The following is a 22873-nucleotide window of genomic DNA, read 5'->3' as shown; positions in this document are numbered from 1 at the left end:
CCTGTACCTTGTAGTTTCCTCTTGCTGTGACATGGGCTAGACTTGTGACTTGCATTGGCCAACAGAATGCAGCAGAAATGACTTTTGCCAATTCCAAGCCTGGGCTCAAGAGATCTTGTGTACCTCCACTTTCTCTCCTGGAACCCTGCCATCACCACCATTGGAATAAGCTTGGAATAGCCTGCTGGAGGATCTAATACCGTATGGAGGAGAGGCCAGTGGTCCCAGGTAAAGCAATACTGGACCAGCCCACCACCAACCAAGAGTCAAACTAAAATCAGTAGAACTGCCAAATGGCAACAGACACATGAGGCATATACCTGTGACTATCTGGAACCAGTAAAACTATCCAAACTAACCCACAGACTCATGAACAATGATAAGCGGTTATATTAAGCCACTGAGCTTAGGGGTTATTTGTTACACACCTCTAGCTAACTGATACAACAAATTGCATGCAGAAGGCCAGTGTGTTCTGACTTTTTGTTGGGTAGTATAAGAACCACTTTCTCATTTGGGACAAACACAAAGCCAAGACATCTAGCATCTTGATGAATTAAAGAGCAGGTGAGGGACAGCACCTGATTCTGTCTCCTGTTGCTGCTGTCATTCCTGAACAATGAGGGACATGAGTACCTTAACTCAGGAAATTTAAGACTAGATGTTGGTAGAGCCGGGACCCTGGCCAGCACTGCCATAGAGAAAGTAGAGGAGGCAAAACACTCACTCTTCCTACCTCAGACCTTCAGCTCCTGTAGACGGTGACTAGGTGTTATTCTCTGTTCTCCCAGAGCCTGCAGGAGTACCTGGCAGAGGGGAGGTGCTAGCAAATGTGTGCTGATTGCCTGTATCAATACTGTACCTTCTCTTTGGAGGAGCTGAGGGGACAGGAGTGATGGAAGCGTTGTCAGAAATCAAATCTCCTCCCAGGCCTTCCTGGTGAGAAAGCCCCTCCTGTGGTGCTTCTGCTTCACCTTGACCACCCAGAAAAGCAAACAAAAGGGACAGATATGTTAAATATGACACACACCGTGGCAATATGAGCCTCAACTCTGTGTCCAGGTTATGCCAGTCACTGTAAGGCATACAAGGACTGGTCAAAGACAGTCCTTGACCGCATGGACCTTAACATCTTATTGGCAGAAAAGCCAGACACATACTATGTATCTTCTGTTTCCAAAAAAGAGAGAGAGTAGATTTGTATGCCTGGTATTGTGGAATTATGGATTATGAATTTAAAGATATGCTTTCAAGGCATGACCTTGTCACATTGACTTTAGACAACTAATTTATTCCCTCTGAACCTCATTAGCAAAATGTAGTGTGAATCACCTGGGAAACTGTTAAAATTCAGATTCTGATTCAGTAGGTCTGGGGTGGGGCCCAGGATCCTGCATTTCTAAAAGCAAGGTCCCAGGTGAGGCCATTTTGGCTGTCTGAGGGCTAGTTTTGGGTAGCAAGGTGTCACAGGATGAATAATGTTCCCCAAAGAGATCAGATCCTAATCCCTTTTCATACATCGAATTTTATACTGAACTTCAATACACAACACAAGCGTGTGGACACAAGTGTGTGGAATGCAGGGCTGAGGACCTCCTGCCAACCTCACCACCACCCTCTTCGCGCACCCCTAAAGCCATTTCTTAGAACCCTGGGATCCATAGGACTCAACTGGTAAACTTTTCAATTTAATAAGCTCTAAACCCCTTCCAGCTTTGATACATTTTGGTTCTCTGATATTAATTAATCAGTGAACCAAGCTAAACAGAACCGAGTCAGAAGACAGGCGGAATAGCACGGCCCATGAAGCCACAGGAGCTCGTGGACATGGGGCTCATAGGTGTTTAGTAGTCATAGAAAGGATGACTGAATGCGTGCAGCCTGCTCTGATTCTTCTCTCACTCGGGAAACAAAAGAAAAGGCCAGCTTGCGAAGAGCCCGAGGGAATGCCAGTGCCCGCGTGCCTTGAAGCATGAAGATGAACTGAAGCCTTGCTCCCAGCCTTGACCACAAGGGCCTCAAGAATGAGAAGCAACTGTTAGAGAATCAGCTTTGCAGTGAACATTCTTAGGTACCTTAGACACGCCAGAAACTGGGCTAGGTTAGGTGTTCAGGATGGAGGAAGTAACAAAACGTGGACCCCTCCCTCTAGGGGTTTACATGCTGGAGGGTGAGACAGGCCTGGAGGCAGGACAGCAGTCAGCTAAAGCGTCATCCATAGCTAACTCATTCATTGATTCATTCATTCATTCTGTGCTCACCAAGGAGCTCCACTGCAACCTTCTTTTTTAAAAAAAAATTTTTTATTTATTTATTTATTCTATGGCTGCGCTGGGCCTTCGTTGCTGCGCACGGGCTTTCTCTAGTTGCGGCGAGCGGGGGCTACTCTTTGTTGTGGTGCGCGGGCTTCTCATTGCGGTGGCTTCTCTTGTTGTGGAGCACAGGCTCTAGGCGCGCGAGCTTCAGTAGTTGCAGCCCGAGGGCTCAGCAGTTGTGGCGCACGGGCTTAGTTGCCCTGCAGCATGTGGGATCTTCCCAGACCAGGGATCGAACCTGTGTCCCCCTGCATTGGCTGGCGGATTCTTAACCACTGCCCCACCAGAGAAGTCCCCACTGCAACCTTCTTTAAAAAAAACCAAAAATCTTGTTTCCCTTTGAAAACCCCTCCATGGCTTTCCACTGCACTTAGAATAAATCTGAAGTCCACACGCAACTCTAATTCCCTGTCCTACCTGACTGCCATCTCCTCCTCCTGGCCTACCCGCCCCCCGGCAGTGCTTTCTAGTCACACAGGCTGACTTCCATCCCTTCTAACAAGCTCTCTCCTGCTTGGAGTCTGTCTTCACAGGCAGCCCCCTGCCTGAGCTGCTTTCCCTGCCCACCCCTCGGGGGCTCACCCTCGATGCTGTAACTTAAATATTACTCCCCGGTTCAGGGAGCCCCTCTCAGACCACACTAAAAGAGATCCCCCCCATAGCCTCCATGTAAGCACATTGTCTATTTTCTTTTACAGCACTTTTCTCCACTTGTAATGCAGTTACTGCATCAGGGGGATAACAGATGGCCCGTCCAGAGCAGGATGACTTGAGGACTTTTTACAAAGGCGTGGGTGTAGGAAAGCCACAAAGGGTCGTACAGCTATCTTTGGCTATGGCAGCCAAGCTGATACCACTTGGAGGCCCCCCGAGATGAGGAGAGAGAACAGTTACCAGAACGTGGAAGGAGAAGAAGTCGGGTCTGGTCGGCTTTCCTAGGAGGAGGGGCACCCATCCTCCGGTCGAGGGACACATCCAACCACTGGGTCCTGACCTCACACTCCTCCCTCCCCCAGACCTCCTGCTGGGGCCCCCCCTTGGGGAAGGGACCTGGTTTGTGCATCCATAGAAGTCAGCCTCCTGGGACAGAGAAGAGGTGGACAAGGGTGGAAAATAGATCTGGAGCGGCAAACGGAAGAATCCTCCACGGGGCTGTCTTCCCTCTAAACTATCCAGTGTCACCACTACGTACCCAGAACCGCGCACAGGACCCTACGCTCAGCAGACATTCTATTAATATTTGTTAAATAAATGAATGAATGATGATCACGGGAGGTACCCAACAGCTACTCATTGGCTAGCTAATTAATGGATGGGTCAGGGTCATTAGAATTCTATGAAATTAAGGCCTAGCCATTATGTCTCAAGATACACAGATGTAAGAGCCACAGACTTTGAGAATCTCTAAACATTTCACCCAGAAAAGTCCTAACTTCCCCAGTCAGGCCAAGAAGGAAAGACCAATTTGTATTAAGTTCTGTAGACTCTGTTTTCGGCGTCTCCCATAGGGTCAGCCCCTGGCCAGCAGGATGGATGCTATTTACTTTTAGGAGGGGCCTGACTCCTCTCCGCCCTGTTTGCTCTGTGGGCTGAAGACTCTGAATGAGCCCTGGGAGGCCAGCTCCTCTGAAACGCCTATGGTCGGCTGCCCTAAATCTCCAGCAGCTTGTTCTTTCCCTGCTGCGCAGCCAGTAAGGGCTCCTAACTGGAGGCTGACCCCTGGGGGTAGGAAAGCCTGGGCTCTGGTGTAAGACTGACCTAGCCTCAGGAGCCAGCTTCTGCACCTATTGGTTGTGTGACTTCCAGCACACTTGTCCTCTCTGAACCTCTTATAAAACGGGGGCAAAGGAAACTACATTTCAGAGTCATGAATGAGGTATGTGAAGTAAAAAACAGCAGGGGCTTATTCAATGTGTCATAGATATTATTTTTCATAAGGTCCTTGAAGGAAGGAACTGTGTCTTATTCAACCTTGTTATCTCCAGGACCTACTGCAGGGTCATAATTTCAAGGACACCAGGAAAGACCCCAGAGTCTTTTCTGCCCAATCCCTGATACCTTCAATTTGAGTGAATAGACAAGTACTTCTATTAAGCTTTAAGCCTTGTCTCCACCTAAAATGTAATGCCTCTCCTGTCCCATCCAAGAATGACTTAATCATTACTATCAACACTTGAATATGAATGAGTCTCTGTATTTTCCCATTGTAAGATTAGGTTTTACCTGAGGGTGAGGAGTGGAGGTGGGTGGAGGAGGATAGGCTACAGGGCACCTGCAGGGTACGGCAGGTACCCTTCTCCCCTCCAAGGAGAAGAGAGGGGTGAAAATAAAGCAGACTCACTGTACCATTTTGGTTTAGAAATGGTCCCGAAAGCTAGCCTTGAACCAGTTGCTGTCAGGACCACCTAACATAAGTTTCCAGACACCACCCCAGACCTGTCCATTGGAATCAGTTGATCATATTTGATTCAATACACATGAGTGTCTCCCTGATGTGGGGCCTGGCCTCCGCTGACACAGGTCACACTGTAACTTGGAGCTTTGCTCTCCTGGAGAAGGAATCGCCCATTCTAAGCGCAGAAAGTCTGAGAGCCTGGATTTATCAATATATCCCAATGCCATTGCTTCCTGGCTCTGCACCTCCCATCCTCAAGGCTGGCTTCATGGGTCTGCGCAGCCCTGTAGGGTCCTGCAACCAGAAGAAACTCATTGCCCTTGGCCCAATGCTCTGCAGTCACCACCCAGATATTCTTAATAAGTTCTTAACAATGGTTTTGCATTTTCATTTTTCACCGAGCCCTGCAATTCTGCAGCTGGTCTTTTCCACACTTTACTTACTCTCCCTGCATCGCTGTAACCTCATTTGTGAAACTGGGGTAACCACACCTCCTGGTAGGATGATGGAGGGGTTACATGAGACAGTATATGTAAAGCCTCCCCCAGAACAGCTGCTACCCGCCCTCTGATTTTCAAAATCTCACTTGCTTCTCCCCATGGCCGCGCGGTCAGCTCAGTAGCCCACGTCATGCCCACTTAACAAAGGGAGAAGCTGGGACTTGGAGCTGCTGAGTGACTTATCCTGGGCCACAGAGCAAATCAGAACAGAGATGGAAGCTTGAACCCTGTCACTGCCGCCTTGGGGGGAGTCCTTCCAGGGTCCAGCAGGTGTCCATGCACCCTTGCTCGGCCAAGGGACCAGATGGCCAGTGGCGCAGGGGGGTCACTGTGGGCCGGCACTTGGGGTTGGCAGGGCCTGAAGACCCAGAAGGCAGCACAGTTCCCACCTCACTCCTTGGAGAATGAGTCCCATTCCCAGCCAAGGAGGGGTCAACCCTGGAGACCTGCAGGCTACACGGTGGTGGTCCCTCCCCACCCCTCAAAAGACTCACCCTGGGCACCCTTGTTGGCTAGGATTAACCCCTTCTCTGCTTTCTTCTTCTTCTTCTTCAGCTTCAGCCCAAACATCTCCTTTCTGAAAAAAAAAAAAGAAAAACTAAAAAATACAGTGATAATAACTTTGACTCATTCAGACATGTTAAGAGAAAATACACACACACACACACACACACACACACACACACGCACACACTGAGTTCTTCGGGAAATAATACAAATACTGATAACACTAGCTGTTTTTTTCTCCATTTCTCTTTGCTCAGCTGCGCCAGGCACTCAAAACAAATGATATCATTTAATCATCACAGAAACCCTCTCCTATCCATCTTACAGATGAGGCGCCAAGGCCCAGAGAGGGTAAGTAAAGTTTCCAAGGTCACACAGCTCTTAAGTGTCAGAGCTACCCCTGGAACCAGGCCTGTCTGATTTTAGAGCCCAGGCTCTAACCACTGGGTAGCCTGAGCAGAAAGAACGCCTCTCCACAGCCGAGCTCCAGACCATTTCTCAGGTCAAGAGGCTCTGGGATTTACTAAGGCCACTCCACAAGTGCACAGCTCAGCTGACATGCAGTATATGCCCAGAATGTCAGCTATTATTATTATTATTATTAGCCATGAGCAGGAAGCCATTTGGGGGCCTCCTTCTCAGCCCTGGAAAGGGGCCCAGTCTGCTGTTTCTAAGTGACACCAGGAGCATCCTGACCCTCTGCCAGCCTGCTGAGAGAATCCCTTTCTGGAGCTGCGCGGAAGGATGCAAGGTCAGAAAAAGTCCTGGCTTTGAGTCAGGCAGGCTGATGGGGTGGCCTTTGGAGACAGGAAGAAGAGGAACAGGGACGGAATGGGGAGAAGGGAGGCAAGAGCAGCAAAGGCTCGGACCCTCTCAGGGAGCATCCTGCAGTCCTGAGCAATGTGAGGACAGTGGCAGAACCACTGAAGTTTTCCATTTTGCTTACATATATAGGACTCAAGAGTGGGTGGACTTCAGTGGCCAAGGTCAGGGCCTCCACAGCCAGACTGCCTGGGTGCTAATCCCAGCCCCACTTTTGGGGCCTTGAACAGGTCACTTAACCTCTCAAAACTCCAGGGTCCTCATGTGTAAATGAGATAACAAATGCAAAGCATTTAGCCCAGTACCTGGAACATACTAGTTGCTCAATAAATGTTAGCTATTCTTGTTATTATTTGAAGGGATAAGGTTAGAACTAATGAGAGGAAGCTACTGGGAGACATATGTCCCCTCCATTCACTTATTTATTTATTTCCTTATTTGTTTATTTATTCTTTTCATGTCCTGCCTCGATCCAGATGAGGAATTAAGGAGCCCTCCTCATTGGTGCTGCCTGAACAGTGGAATGCACTGCACTGGGTGGAAGTGAGTTCCCAGTTCCTGGAGACGTGCAAGCAGAGGCCTAAGGATCACCGGTAAAAGATGTTGTAGAGAGGACAAAGATCAAAAGCAGGGGGCACTGGCCTAGGGGACTCCGGGGGTCCTTTGAGATCCTGAAATACAGTAGAATGATGGAAAGAATGGGTTCTGGAACCACCCAGACATGGTTGGATTGGGTAAGTCACAGCACTTCTCTGAGCCAGTTTCCCCCTGAGTACAACAGAGATAAATGACACGGTACATACTTCACGGGATTGTTGTAAGAATATAATGAGGCAAGTAAGCAAAGCACCTAGGACAAAGCAAAGCTGTGATAAGAACATCCTTCTCAGTCTCCCAGCAATCTCAAATACACAAGGGAAATTCCCTTTTTTTCTGAAATTTCTTAAAGGAAATTTCCAATAATAGTTTTTGCTTTCCTGTTTTCAAAGGAGAGTTACCATGCAGAGAGTCTAAGGTCAGTCCCATCCAGATCCTGAATTGCCACTCTGGTCCCCAAGGGCTCCCTGCCGAGATCATTTCACAGAGGCAGAATCTGATGTTCCTGGGAAATTGGCAAGCAGGCTCAACAGAGTACTTGAGAAGACTGAGTAACTTCCATCTGGAAACAGGAAGTTGCTACCAATAAATGACAGTAGCTACCAGAGGGAGACTTAACACTCCTTTAGGAAGCTGACCGGCCTCAGCGTTCCGAGCCCTCCCACAGGGCAGTGACTGAGGCATCGGGGCATGTGCCACAGGCTCCTGTTGTGGGCACGGGAGGAGGCAGAGATGTGCCACCTCTCAGAGTCAGGCACCCCTGCCCCTCCACAACCACGTGCTCCTAACCCTGCTGTCCATTAAACCCACCTAAGGAGTTTAAAATATACCAATGTCCGGAACCACCTTCAGAGATTTTCAATTGATTTGGGAGAAGAACCATTTCTCAGGAGGTCTGCTCTAGACACAGTTCAGACCCCCTACAGAGGAAGCCAGAAACCTTCCAGTAACGCCCAAAGAATTTACAACCAGCTCTGCTCTCTGGGGTGGATTGATGTTTGTTTTGAAAACACTGCAAGGTTGTTTGCCTGAAACCCTGAGTCAGTTATCAAGGGCACTCCCAGCGTGACTCCCAGCGTGAAAAGGTTTCTTGATGAAAATTGATTTCTTCTCCTCAGCCCCGTGACATCCACAGTAGAGAGAGGGCACAGCTCGCCAGCCCTGAAAGATCTTGCCACTGGCAGATTGCACAGCCCAGGGTAAACCGGAGACACAAGACTCGGCTCAGGGCCCTGCTTGAATCCACCTGTTAGCTCCAGAATTGGGGGCTGGATGCCTAAATCAGATGAACATGTCTCATTCTCACATGACACGATATTTCTTATCAAATCCACAGGGTGTTGTTCAAAAAGGAAACAATGCTTCTACAGTGTAAAACATGCTATAAATTATTGCAGTGTTGATGACAAGAAAACACGCAACAATATTGCCCTGAGGCAGTTCTGCATTTTTTAAACATGCTTTGACACTCACCAGGTACCAGGAATACCACGTTACATACGTGAGCTCCTAGGATCCCCACCACGTACCACGAGGAGGATGCTATTATTATCCACTTTGACAAACAAGAGTTTGTCGGGGTTTCCAGCCAATATTTTGGGATCAACCAGTAAAGCAGGAAGACTTACCTGATAAGTCTTCGAGGCAGTTGCCATCATACCTGCCCCCCCCCTCCAGTTTGCCGAGGATTCCGGCATGGGAACCTCCTGCCCCACTTCAAAAAAAGGATGGAGCTCTCCAGTTTAGGGTCTACTGAGTCTCCTCCCAGGGCCACCCCGAGATTAGTCAAGAGACACACAGCAACCCCCATACCACCTTGGTCTCCTCAGGGTGAAAGCTACCACGACTCCGATATCTACATCCAAACAGCGAGAGCATTAAACGGTGCGCGTGTTTAACTTGCTTCCGCACGTCTGTTCAAGGCGGCGTTGCTCCGCTTTAAGCCCAGGGCTCGCATTGCCAGGGAGGCAGCCAGCCTGGCACACAGGAAGAGGAGCCCGGCAACCGGAGTTTGGGTCTCATCTATGACACTTTCTAACTATGTCACTGCAGCTGGCCATAGGACTTCTCGGAGCTCCAGGCTCCTCTTCTGCAGGAAGCGGTGGTAAAGTTAACACTGCTTTTCTCACTGGGATATTGTGTATGTCACCTCATTGAACCCTCATGCTGAACTGCTCTAAGCTCTACAAATAGCAACTGTACTGTCATGTCCACGGCTCAGGGGAGCCGAGATCAGGAAATCGCTCACAACCACGGTCTCCTTGTGGTTTTCCACTTGTGTCACCAGATTCCCCTTCTGGAATCACCTTTTCTACCTTCAGTGCAGAAGAGAAGCAGCTCAGGCCAAGAGGCCAAACACTAAGTTAATTGCATCAATGGGTGTGACCAGTACCGGCCCCTGTTGCTCCCCTTCCCAGATAAGAAGACTCAGGTCACCTCTGCACCTCACCCTCCAGATCCACTCATAACATCCAGTGTGGAGAAAAAAACACTTTTGGGCTTCCCTGGTGGCACAGTGGTTAAGAATCCACCTGCCAATGCAGGGGACACGGGTTTGAGCCCTTGTCCGGGAAGATCCCACATGCCGCAGAGCAACAAAGTCCATGCGCCACAACTACTGAGCCTGCGCTCTAGAGCCCGTGAGCCACAACTACTTTAGCCGGCACGCCTAGAGCCTGTGCTCCGCAACAAGAGAACCCACCGCAATGAGAAGCCCGCGTACTGCAACAAAGAGTAGCCCCTGCTCACCACAACTAGAGAAAGCCCGCACGCAGCAACAAAGACCCAACGCAGCCAAAATAGGTAGATAAATAAAATAAATTTATATTTAAAAAAACCAACTACTTTGATTTGTGAATTTCTTTATATGGGAACTCTTTAAAACTTTAAAAAATATATTATATTTAATAAAATTCCTTTATCAGAAGAATGGATTTGCAGGTAGTCAAGTCTATCTTAAAAAACAAAACAAAATCAAGCTTTATCACCATTTTGAGGTTATCCAGAGAGCCTGGGGTAAATTTCCCATTGCCTGCTAGGAAATACTTTCTGGGGTGTATGCTATCTGTGTACTCATCTTACTTTTTTTTTTTTTTTTTTGCGTTACGCGGGCCTCTCACTGTTGTGGCCTCTCCCGTTGCGGAGCACAGGCTCCGGACGCGCAGGCTCAGCGGCCGTGGCTCACGGGCACAGCCGCTCCACATGTGAGATCTTCCCGGACCGGGGCACGAACCCGTGTCCCCTGCATCGGCAGGCGGACTCTCAACCACTGTGCCACCAGGGAAGCCCTCATCTTACTTCTAGGACTGGCATATATTTATTAAAGGCACACCAGCAAACATAGAAACAGCCATAATGTGGGCTTTGACAGAAGATTGTTAAAATATAAATCTACGTGACATCTTGCCTTGTTAAGACTCCGAAATTTTTTTTCCTCTCTCCCCGTGATCTCCCCATTACTGCTCTCCTGATCATATCCTATTTATTTAGGGCAATGATGGTCAACTTTGGCTGTACATCAGATTCATGTGAGGGAGCATTCTAAATCTATCTCCCACACTATGGCCAGATCCCATCCCAGAGAGTCTGATTTCATTGGTCAGCACTGGGGCCAAGCTGCAGTCGTTTTTTAAGTTCCCCAGGTGATTCTAAAGTGCAGCAGGGTTGCAAACCCCTGTGACTAAGTCATCAGTGCCGACGAGCTGTGTTCTCAAAGACAAGGTTCATATTTTTTAAAGGAAGTTCAAAGATAATGTTTTAACCAGAGGAACCATAAAATTTAGGAAATTCAGAGTTATTGGTGAATATTTTGGGGTTATAGGCTGGATGAATTTTATTGTCCAACTTCAACTCCTCTTCCACTCAACCCTCATCCCAGCAATTAGCCCACGGACTTGGCCTGCCTTCTCTAATTCTGCATGGGATCAGCTCAGTCTTGATGGAACTGAGTCCTTCAGTTTAAGAGAGAAGGAGCAGTCCTCTATTGGTTCCAAAGCATCCCAGGCAATGACCTGAGTGGACGGAGTACTGAGCCCCAGTCTTGTGGGAACCACTTCATTCTTGCCTGCTGTGATATGGACTCTCCCACCTCACTGAGGCAAATGGATGTTTCTCTGGTAGGTCCTCTTTTGTACATTCCAGCCCCATCAGTCATGATAACGAGATTCAAATATCACCAACTCAAAGACTATCACTGAAAACCTTGATGTTTCACCTGCGAGAGTCTAGGAAATGCACCTCCATGGATGCTAATGAATCCCACTTCCCGTGTTTTTTTCTGAAACGAGGGTGGAGTCACAGCACACCTGAGCCAGCCCAGGCGAGGCCAGCCTCTGACAGCCATTCAGAGATCCATCCAAAACTTCAAGGGCAAGGTGGTAGGAGGGTGCTGCTGTACGGCTGTTCCAGGAAAATGGAGACTTTTGCCTCGCAAGCACCTCACCCATCCTGCGGCACCAACAGTGCCCACTACGGATGCCATCCTCCAAGGGTCAGAGGAGACTTTTCAACCTGTGGCCACCGGCCTCCATCCTCTCCTGCTTCTCCTCCTCTAGAGCTAAGATCAGCACATGACCAGGTTGGCTGGAGAGCAAGGAAAATAGAGAAACAAATATCTGCAGGTCGTGTCATTGACTCCGGAGAGTTAGGGCTGCTGGATCCCCCAGCCCCAAACTTTCTCTTTCCTGGGTCCCTAAGAAAATGTTCATTTTTCTTATTTCATCCTCTTTATATCCAGGCTAATCAGAGCCCTGGTCTCTGCTCTCCTAAAGATAAAAGGATCAACCTCTAAGCCCAAAATAGACTTATTTGGAACAAGCAGCACTCTCTCCCTATGTCCCAGCGTAAACGGGTCTTCAAACTTCCACCCTCTATAGGCTTTCTGCTTTTGTTTACTCTCCAAAACTTCCTTTCCCCATATATTCCCTGATTACCTTTTGGCAGAATGAAAAGACATCCACCGGATATGGCATCCACGGGTTAACATGACTCTCGGGTAGGGAGGGTTAAGGTCCAAGACTCCTGTTCCCATGTGGTCTTCCCTTCTTTGGGTCCACCTTCCCACAGAACATTTGTATTCTACTTTCCGCTCCAACTGCCACGTGGAAGTAAGTCACTGAGGCAGGGTTTCTTCTCCCTGCAGCTGTGTGAGCAAAAGCCCATCTGATTTACAGCCAAGTGTATGAAAACCAGTCTGGACTCCGATCCATACAGCCTCCTCCAATCTACCCTTGCCAGCAATAAAGGGGATATGCTGACCCCAATTTGATGCATACGTCTGTTTCTCCATGGCTTTTGAACATTATGGGGAAAGAGGAGGATGTAGTTATAACCTCAGGAACACCAATATACTGACATACAAAATTTTGTTATAAGTGAGAGTCACTCAACTCTATAACAGGTAGAGAGGATCTATACAATTCCTTCTGAACCTCATTTTTTGGTGTTGTTAATAATTTAATTATTAAATTAAATAATTTGCTGTAGGATTCTTAGAGCCTTTATTTAATATGCTGACATTCATTATGACTCTCCAAGAGGGAGGTGCAGTACTCAGATTTTTCTAAATGAATCTGACCACATCTTTATCACAAAACATCTAATAACAAACAGCTCCATTTGGGATACCCAGAGAAAGAGAGCCCTGGCGCCTTTCCGTGTTCTCTTCTCTTTTGAAACTGTTATGCGACGAGCAGTTTCCCAGTAAGAACCGCTGAGGAAGTAGAGAACCCGGGACATCTCTCCGCTGCATTCTCTCCTTGCATCCACACTGCTCCTCCTCTACTCTAACCAGTCTTTCTGCTGGGATTCTTTCCCCTTCCTGCAAACTAGTCTCCATTCTGAAGCCATCTTCACAAACTAGAAGAGCAGTGAACTTCCTTAATATGATAAAGAATATCTACCTAAACCCTAGAGTTAATATCTTATCAATGGTAAATATTAAAAGACTGCCCCTAGGATTAAAAAAAAAAATGATACAAAGATGTTTGCTACCAGCCCTTCTATTCAACACTGTACCTGACGCCCTCCCTTAACAGTTCAATAAAGTTTGATTAGTTGAATTAATAAGTGAATTTAGTAGATCATCTAGAAAGGTCAGTATACAAAAATCAGTTGTACCTTTCTATATCAAAAACAAAGTATTAACTAAAATTGTAAATGAAAGATATCAAAATAGCATCAAAAAATTTAAAAACCTAGGAATTAATCTAAGAAATATGAGCAAGACCTCTACACTAGAAATTACAAAATAAGACTAGTGAAGGGCTAGTCCATGCTCGTGGATGGGAAAATGCAATATTGGAAAGATATAAAACCTCTCCAACATAATAGAGATTATTATTTACTCCACCCACCTGTGAAAATTTTTCAGTCATATATTCATAATTTGTGTGTGTATTTTATGAGTATATGTCATGCTTCAACAAAACGCTTCACTTTTTTTTTTAATATAACAGCAATTTATTTTCTTATGCTTCTGGAGACTTGAAGTCCAAGATCAAGGTGATATCAGGGTTGATTTCTGGTGAGATCTCTCTTCCTGACTTGTTCTATGCCATTTTATTTTTTTATTTTGTATTTTTTTAAATTGGAGTATAATTGCTTTACAATGGTGTGTTAGTTTCTGCTTTATAACAAAGTGAATCAGTTATACATATACGTATGTCCCCATATCTCCTCCCTCTTGCGTCTCCCTCCCTCCCACCCTCCCTATCCCACCCCTCGAGGTGGTCACAGAGCACCGAGCTGATCTCCCTGTGCTATGCGGCTGCTTCCCACTACACTTCACTTTTTAAAAGCGTAGATTTTCGGATCCAAAGTCCTGGCTTTGAGTATCAGCTCAGCCACCTGCTAATTATGTAACCTTGAGCAAATCCTTAACCTTTCTGCACCTCAGTTTGTTCATTTGTAAAATGGAGGATAAGTTGTGCCTCTCTTAGAGGGCTGTCATGAAGACCAAATGAGATAAAAGATACAACATTCTTTTTGTAAACATTAAAGTGCTGTATCCTTCACATGTTAATTAAATGAAAAAATAGGATTGACATTCTATGAATGCCCCTTTGTGCTCTCCACACTACAGGCTCAGCCCACCAATCCAGCACTTGACCTCCCAAACTCTGTACTGCAGCCCAGGGGACAGCTCCTCCCAAATTCATCGCACTTTTGTCCATGAACCTTATCTCACTCCAGGCCCTCCACTGAAGGTGACTTCTCCCATCTCTACTTGTCAACACCCACAACTTTCTTCTAGGCAAGTTCAACTATCTCCTTTTATGTGATGGGTTCTCCAGTTTTATAAGGTGGAAACAAATCACTCATTCCTTTGGATTCCACTGGCCCTTTGTCTTTATTTCTATTATAGCATTTATTACATGGAACATAACAGTTACTTGAAAACTATCATTCTCCTTTGTTAGATGCTGAGCTTTTGGAGGCAATGACTATGCCTAGTTTATGTCTGTACCTTCAGTATCTAGCATGGTGCCTGTGTCATAGCAAGTATCATAGCAAGGCTCAATGACTGTTGAACACATGGACAGATAGGTGGACAGATAGAACATACATAGAAAAAGGTCCCCATGAATTCACTGGAAGTTCTCTGCCTCTATTCAAAAATGTATTGTATCAGAAAGAAAAGAGTTAAGGCCATCATCAGAGCAGAGCATAATCAGAGAAGAGAACAATCTCAAATGTCAGTTTCTAAGCCTTATCCTAATACTCACCTTGGAGGTGGAGAGAAAGAAGAAATTATTCATGCTAGTACCTGATAAACCATTTGAACTCTGTGAAATGGTGTATCACTTTTGGCTGTCACCCAGTCTTGGTCTCCATCCATTTCTGAAAATCACTCCCTTTTTGAGTGTATCCTCTTTTTTCTTTCTCTTTATCATGTCTGAACATCTTTTATTGATTGGTTCTTTCTCTACCACCAGTCCCTTAGGGAGGGATTCAACAAAATGATATGAAGCCTGTTCGTGGCCCAAGCACTGTGCTAGGCCCTGGTGTACAAAGATAAATCCAACAGGGTCCTTAGCCTTAGAGGCACGCATAGTATGGTTGGAAATGCAGATGCCTGCATTGTTGTAAGCACAGTACAAGCAGTGCTATCATGGGTAGGGGACCAAGTGCTTTTCGAGAATGCAGGGAAGAATGACTTAAATGGGCCAAGAAGAGTCAAGGAAGGTGTCCGGAAGAGGTGACACTCTAGTTTGGCCTTAAAAAAAGGACTAAGATCCAGGAAGTAGAGAAGAAATGAGTAAGAAGGCGAATGGCTATTGAACACCTACTAGGTGTCAGATTCCTTCACGTGTGATAATTCACTGAATGACTACAACAACCTTTAGAGGAGATTAGTCTCAGTTTCAAGAGGAGAAACTGACCGGGAGCGGTTAGGCCAGGCTATGGATTGAATGTCCACATACATATGTTGCAGCTCTATCCCCAGTGTGATAGCATTTGGAGGCGGGGCCTTTGGGAGGTAATCAGGTTTGGATGAGGTCGTGGATAAGGAGCCCAAGTGATGTGTTTTTGCCCTTATATGAGGATGAAGGGACCGGAGTTCTCTGTCTCTCTCTCTCTCTCTCTCTCTCTCTCTCTCTCTCTCTCTCTCTCTCTCGGCCACATGAGAACACAGTGAGAAGGCAGCTGTCTACAAGTCAAAAGACAAGCCCTCATGGACAACAGGTCTTACAGTGCCTTGTTCCTGGACTTTGCATCTTTCAAAACTGTGAGAAATAGATGTTTATTGTTAAAACCGTCCAGTCTGTGGTATTATTGTTCTAGCAGCCTGAACTGACCGAGACAGGCCACTTGCCCGGGGTTGTGGTAAACAGCCAATACAAGCAGGGTTCAGACTGGGGAAGGCAGGCAAGGAGAACAATATATACAGAGATGCCTCAAGGAATCTGCACTGGGCACCTGGAGAAGCAGGAGGAGGCGGGCCGGGGAGGTCCCCTCTCTTTAGCTGGCTCACGATCAATCTCTGTTTCAGCCCCTTTGACTGGTTCTCAGCTCTGTATCCCTCATAGCATCTCATGCCTGCATTCAATAGTATCCTTCCTGTAAACCGTACAAAAGCCTTCTCTTTTATTTACCGTTTGCAAACCGGCACTCCAAGCCCTTCTCTCTACTTTCATAATATAAGACCTTCCTTAAGGGTCTTTCCTGGAACTAACATATCCCAACAAGCCTCCAATCAAGAGATACAAAGTCAGATCTGAGAAAATAACCCCTCTGGCTGCAGTAGATGCCCTAATCCAGTGGGTGGTTTCTTCTATATCTGTCTGGTTTCTCTGAGATTCTAAAACAGGACAAGATACACCACATCATAAAAATCCATGTACTCTGCCTAATCTTCTGGAAATTCACAGCAACTCAGAGCTAGAAGGGCTCTTAAAAGTTGTCCACCTCTTGATCTGATGTTTAAATTCCTTTACACCCACAACCCCATTACTGCAACCTACTATATTCCTTGAGTATCTCTAAGGATGAGGAATCCACCACCTTCCAACCACCCAGCTGTTTCAGTCACAGTACTTTTCAAAGTATCTAGAGGTTCAGGTGTAACTGTGGTTGGATGTTTGACACTCAACCAACAGGAAGCTCTAATGTTTCAGCATTCCACCTGAAGTTGCAGGAGGATAAACCAGAGGAAGTTTCTTCAGCAAAAGGCTGACAGTGGGACGGAGGGGGACAGAGAGCCCTGGAGCAGCAGTGAGCGACAGGCTTGAAAGGGGCTTTGTGAGCCTCGGGGTTGGCAGTGTTCCAAATGGCACTCGGCTCTGTTCTAGAAGGTCCTAGCCGTGTAGCCTACGCTCAGGCAGGAGGTCCACGTGAGCCTTCCGCAATTCTGCTCTCCTGTCCACATTTAAAGCATCTCTTTCCACACTGTCGGAGTTCAAGGAGGGAGGAGGGAGTGTCAAATCTGAAGGCCTGGAGGCAAACGTGGATGCAGTGTTAAAAAGTGCCCCTCCTGGGCTTCCCTGGTGGCGCAGTGGTTGGGAGTCCGCCTGCCGATGCAGGGGACGCGGGTTCGTGTCCCGGTCCGGGAAGATCCCACGTGCCGCGGAGCGGCTGGGCCCGTGAGCCACGGCCGCTGAGCCTGCGCGTCCGGAGCCTGTGCTCCGCAATGGGAGAAGCCACAACGGTGAGAGGCCCGCGTACCGCAAGGAAAAAAAAAAAAAAAAAGTGCCCCTCCCTGCAAGCCTGGAGTAGAGCAAAGGAAAGGAGAGGAGAGAGAAGGGGCCAGAGAGGTGGGCGGGAAGCAGATCACGCAGGAACTCAAGCCAAGGGGAAGGGACTTCGATTTTGTCCTGAGAGCAATAGGAAAGCCTCTTGATCTTCTCCTCTGCGACTCCCACCCAATAGTCACACCTTGGACCACTCCGTCGTAGTCGTGACTGGGACCTCAGCCAGGCGAATCATCACGAAACTGCCAGTTATATTTTGCCAGTTGCTTCTCTGAGTAGGTGGGCTCAGCAAGCCCCCCCCGCCCCCCACCGCAGTAGATCCTCTTTTAGGATGCATGGCTTGACCAGTGCCTCTTAGTTCTGTAACTATAAGGTCAGAGGTCTCAAGGGACGAGGTTCTTTTTTTGTACCTTGTTTTTGGGGGTTTTAATTTTGGCCACGCCATGTGGCGTGCGAAATCTTAGTTCCCCGACCAGGGATCGAACCTGTGCGCCCTGTGGTGGAAGTGTGGAGTCCTAACCACAGGACCTCCAGGGAAGTCCCTCTTTTTTGTGTCTTGACCAACACTCTGCCACCACATGCTCTTGTGTACTTAGATTTCAGAGGCTGCTTGGGAGGAACAGGCAAATCTGCATGGGATCTGGGGAGTTACCTGGAGGAAGGGGAGGGAGACCCTTTTGAGGTCCAGTGTTATTAGAAATATTCTGAGGGGTTATGGTTGTCTCTGACTGAGGTTCACTGGCTGGAAAGGAAACAAAGAACCCCAGGATGGTGGGGATTGTGAGGGAGGGGTGTTCATCCTGAGGGTAAATGAATCTAGATTGTTGACCGGGGCCCAATACCAAGACTAGAGAGTCATGGGGAAAGCCGGTGCTGGTCCAGGGCATGGCTGAGGCTGGAAGCCCGTCCCAACTCAATGGCCTTGGTCTGAAATGAGCAAGCATCCAAGTAAAAACCAGGGTGTTACAGCCTCAGGAAGCCTTGGGACGTCCTTTACCAAAGAAGGACTCCTTTTCTTTTTTTTTTTTTTTTTGTGGTACGCAGGTCTCTCACTGCTGTGGCCTCTCCCGTTGCGGAGCGCAGGCTCCGGACGCGCAGGCTCAGCGGCCACGGCTCACGGGCCCAGCCGCTGAGCGGCACGTGGGATCTTCCCGGACCGGGGCACGAACCCGCGTCCCCTGCATCGGCAGGCGGACTCTCAACCACTGCGCCACCAGGGAAGCCCAAGGACTCCTTTTCAATAGGGATACAATTCGGAGTGAAGGGAGTAAAATCTGTGACTGTGAGTAGATTGATCTTACCTCTTTGTTTAATATTTAAAAGCAAAACTGCACCTTATGCTTCCAGGGAAACTTACGAGTAGGAAGGCAAAGCTGACCACTCTTCTAACTTGCTTAAGCAATGACTGAATGATAAAAGACGATGTGACTTATTTGTAACCTCAGCTGGTAAAGCAGGTCATCCCCTCCCGAATCACTTGTGTGTATGTCTTTCTACCTCATTAGGCAATGTGTGGGGTGCACGTGAGTGCTATGCATGTAGCAGGTACGCAAGAGGTATTTGTTTGATAAAATAAAGAAAACTCTCAGCTGTCGAGCCAGCCCTTGCCTCAGAGCCTCGAGTGATGAGGAGCTCCCTATCTCGCCTCTCACCTTCTGGCATGGCCCACACTATGTCTGTGGAGTGTCTTTCTCTCTAAATAAGTCCACTTCTTACCTATCACTTTGTCTCTCACTAAATTCTTTCTGAGAGAAGACATCAAGAACCTCAAATTCACCAGGAACACTCCCGCATCCCTTCAATCTGAGGGGCTCCATTTCTATCTGTTTTATATATTACGTTGTAAAGTTTGAAAACCACTCATCAAGACTAACCTACTCGTTTGGCCAGTAGGGAAACTGAGACCCAGAAACAAACTCGGAACCAAATCAAGATCATATACCTGTTGATTGAAACTGCTGGGACTTCTGGGTGCCCGTTTATCCTGTGTTCACCCCCCAGAAATACTAAGACCTCAGCAAGCATGGACCTCCACAGCCCTCCCTCTCCAAACCCAGGTCGGGGGAACTCTCATAACAGACACACCTCGAATCCCGTTCATTCAAAAATGGACTTTTTCCTTCCATAGAGCTCTACTTCAGAACCCCTGTACATTACAGAAAATGCTCCAAGGGGTTAAATAGGATAATCTAATCACTTTCCTCTGGATAGTTAAAAAAGCCAAATGAAAGACATTTCACAACTGTTAGAAGCAAAAGCAACTTGCTCAAAGTCACCCAGCTACAAATTGGCCCAGCTGGGGACAGAGCCCGGTCTCCTCACAGCCAGCTGAATGCTCTTCCTTCTAGACCATGCTGGGATGGATAATTTGTTCTATATAGTCATCCATTTTATTATTTAGTATCATTATTCAAAGTGCTCTGGGGCAATCAATAGCTGCTGTTCATTAAGCATGTAGGATAAGCCAGGCCTTGTCTTAAGGTCCTGCATACATTTTTTTTTTCATCTAATCATCCCAATAACTATCTCATGGAAAGGTTCAATCTCTTTTAAAAATGCAAAAATTAAAGCCTAGGAGGTTAAGTAACCTGCCTAAGATCCCACAGCTCTAAGCTGCAACAAAACTCTATCCAACCTCCACTCCATACCACCTCCCAAATACCAATCAGAGCCACAATTTTTCAAGCACCTAACCAGCGTCAGGTACTAGGCAATCCTCACTTCCCAGATGGTAAACCCCACAGTTCAGAAAGGTTTGGAAACTTGACTACAGCATCTGTAGCCAAAGCCCAGCCTCTTTGCACTCTGCACCCTCACTCATCGTGACACAGATCTCTAAGAACAAACAGAAGAGCAGCATCCCCAAGGGCTCCCAGCAGCCTAGACAACAACAGAGTCCAGCTCAGTAATAAGAAAAAGAGCAACCAGTCTCACCTTGACCAGTGAAGGTTCCTGACCTTGTCCAGAAATACTCACGATAGATAACTTCTTGGTCTCAAGGCAGGTCAGCAGGGTAGGAGGTGCAGCGGCCAGCACTGGTCTTGGGAGGGGAAAGTCTCCCCTCTAGAATGGAGAGGGTCTCGGGCACAAGGCTGTCTCCTCCAGAGAGGCAGGTGTCTCCCAGGAAATGCCCTTTCTGCTGTGTCTGCCCGGCAGCTCCCTATCTCTGTTTGAAATCCAGAGCCCAGGACTCTGATCTGCAAACACAGCACCTCAGAGCAGATCCTGAGAGGAGGGGCCTCCAGGGTGTTTTATTCCAAGTCAGGTAGCCACAGGTAGGTCAAGGCTCAAAGAAACCCCAGCTCCAGACGGTGCCAAAGCCCTGGATACTTTCTAGCCACCATCCAGCCATCAAAGTTGGATTTTTAATTATTTTCACCATCCCCTACTCATTTGCAATATTGAATATGTTTTCACTTTGCTTGGGGCCAGTTCTAGATACTTTTACAAGTATTATCCTGTTTAAGTCCCACAACAGCCCTCAGAGGTAGGTACTATCATTGTGCCCAGTGCACAGATGGTGAAACTGTGCCACAGAGGGGCTGGTAAGTGCTGGGATTTGAACCAAGGCCACCTGCCCTCAGAACCTGTGCTCTCAGGCCCTCCAGCCTGCTCTCTGTGGCATGTCATTGGGGCTCGTAGTCTGAGGTTCTTTCAAAGACGTCAAGTTTAGAAAGGAGACAAAAAGAAGGCATTTTGGTGGATCAGATGCTTCAGAAGTCATTGCCTGGAGTGGGTTGAATGGTGGCTGCCCAAAATATACACATTTTGGAAACTGTGAATGTGCCCTTACTTGCAAAAAAGAGCCTTTGCAAATGTAATTAAGTTAAAGATCTCAAGAGGAGATCATTCTGGATTACATGAGTGGGTGTTAAACCCAAAGACAAGTGTTCTTACAAGAAACAGAAAAGAAGACACACAGAGAAGGCCATGTGAAGACAGAGGCAGAGATCGCAATGATGTGACCACAAGCCAAGAAATGCCTGGAGCCACCAGAAGCTGGAAGAGGCAAGGAAGGATCCTCTCCCAGAGCCTTCAGAGGGAGCACAGTCCTCTCAGCACCTTGGTTTCAGACTTCTGGCCTCCAGAACTGGGAGAGGATACATTTCTGTTGTTCTAAGCCTCTCAGTTTGTGGTCATTTGTATGACAGCACCAAGGAACTGATCCACTGCCCGTTGTTACTTCCTCTTGCACTTTAAAAAAAAAATAATTAATTTTGGCTGTGTTGGGTCTTCGTTGCTGTGCGCAGGCTTTCCCTAGTTGCGGTGAGCAGGGGCTACTCTTCGTTGAGGTGTGCGGGCTTCTCATCGCGGTGGCTTCTCTTGCTGCGGAGCACAGGCTCTAGGTGCGTGGGCTTCAGTAGTTGTGGCACACGGGCTCAGTAGTTGTGACTTGCGGGCTTAGTTGCTCCACGGCATGCGGGATCTTCCCGGACCAGGGCTCGAACCCGTGTCCCCTGCATTGGCAGGTGGATTCTTAACCGCTGCGCCACCAGGGAAGTCCCCCTCTTGCACTTCTTAATGGCAACACAGGAAAGGAAAGAAAGTGGGTGCACCCCACTGAGCCCCTCATGGGGAAGAATGGGAAGTTGACGCCTGTGGGCCAGGCAGTGGTGTAAGAGCCTCCAAGGGACGGGACAGCAGGGCAGGAAGGCAGGGGGGTGGGGAGAAGGTTTTGCAAGTGAGGACTGAGCAGGTTACAGAGTAGCTCACAAGGCAGCCTCGTTCGACATCCGCGACTGAGTCCTCATTGTTTCCAGAGAAATGGGCCTTGGCTCAGGGGTTCACAGATGGGGCACAGGCTTCCTGGAGCGTCTCACCTCCCGTTTTGGGTCATCGTAGATTTGACTCCAATCAGAAGCAAAGATGTCAGAGATCACTGAGCCCCGACCTTACACGTTACAAAAGGGGAAAACGATGACTGAAACGGTGATGTGCTCTGAGGTCACATAGCCAATCATAGAACCGTCAGAGCTGGAACCTTGTCTCCTGATTCCTGAGCCGTTCGAGGGAACCAAACCTCCTCCCCTTGTCTGATCCATTCTTCACAAAAGAAGATCCTGTGGCAACTCTTTTCTGAGCTCAACAGCCCCAGGGGGCCCCAAGTGTTCTCTAGCTAAAGCTCAAATCCCTCCTCCGAGGATTTAAGTTAATTTCTCCTTGTTTGCAGAATGACAGCCTTACCATGTGGCTGCTATGTCTGGCTCAGATACAAGTACACATCATAACAACGGAAGTCATCTGGCTGCACGGCACACATTCAATCATAAACGTTTGCTGGTTGCTCATCATAAGGAAAAACCAAACGGACAACCCCACAGCCTTATTTCTCTGCTTCATCTCGTGCTGCTTGCTCTCGCTGCTCCGACCACACCACCTTCCTTCAGCAACTTGACTGAAACGTGCCCTTCCCTCGGGGCCTTTGCACATGCTCTTCTCGGTGCCTAGAACACATACGCCCTCCCACACCTCTTTGCCCCATTAACTCCATCCCATCCCTTAGAAAGATGTCACTTAACATCACAAGGACACGGATGTGTATAAAAT

The 22873-nt window shown here is 47.7% G+C and overlaps 1 protein-coding gene and 1 long non-coding RNA gene across 7 annotated transcripts in view; one reads left to right on the top strand and one right to left on the bottom strand.

Moving 5' to 3' along the window:
- FER1L6 (fer-1 like family member 6) overlaps positions 1 to 22873 on the bottom strand; it is a 185094-nt gene that overhangs the window by 128897 nt on the left and 33324 nt on the right. For all 5 annotated transcript variants that reach the window (XM_067017461.1, XM_067017462.1, XM_067017464.1 and 2 more), the window contains exons 2-3: positions 5705 to 5787; positions 863 to 974 (exon numbers count right to left, since the gene is read on the bottom strand). In XM_067017461.1, coding sequence (XP_066873562.1) covers positions 863 to 974; positions 5705 to 5780 — 188 coding nt within the window. In that variant the 5' untranslated portion in view covers positions 5781 to 5787. The remainder of the gene's footprint in view (positions 1 to 862; positions 975 to 5704; positions 5788 to 22873) is intronic.
- Positions 192 to 9972, top strand: LOC136792902 (uncharacterized). Of its 2 annotated transcripts, XR_010837498.1 has the most exons (3): positions 192 to 228; positions 5975 to 6468; positions 7016 to 9972. It is a non-coding gene; the product is annotated as an uncharacterized lncRNA (long non-coding RNA). The 2 variants fall into 2 exon arrangements; XR_010837497.1 differs by lacking the exon at positions 192 to 228 and having other exon boundaries at positions 5930 to 6468.

The sequence above is a fragment of the Kogia breviceps genome, chromosome 17, assembly GCF_026419965.1.
Source record: "Kogia breviceps isolate mKogBre1 chromosome 17, mKogBre1 haplotype 1, whole genome shotgun sequence".
NCBI lineage: Eukaryota > Metazoa > Chordata > Mammalia > Artiodactyla > Physeteridae > Kogia > Kogia breviceps.
This window is presented reverse-complemented; position numbering and strand designations above follow the sequence as displayed.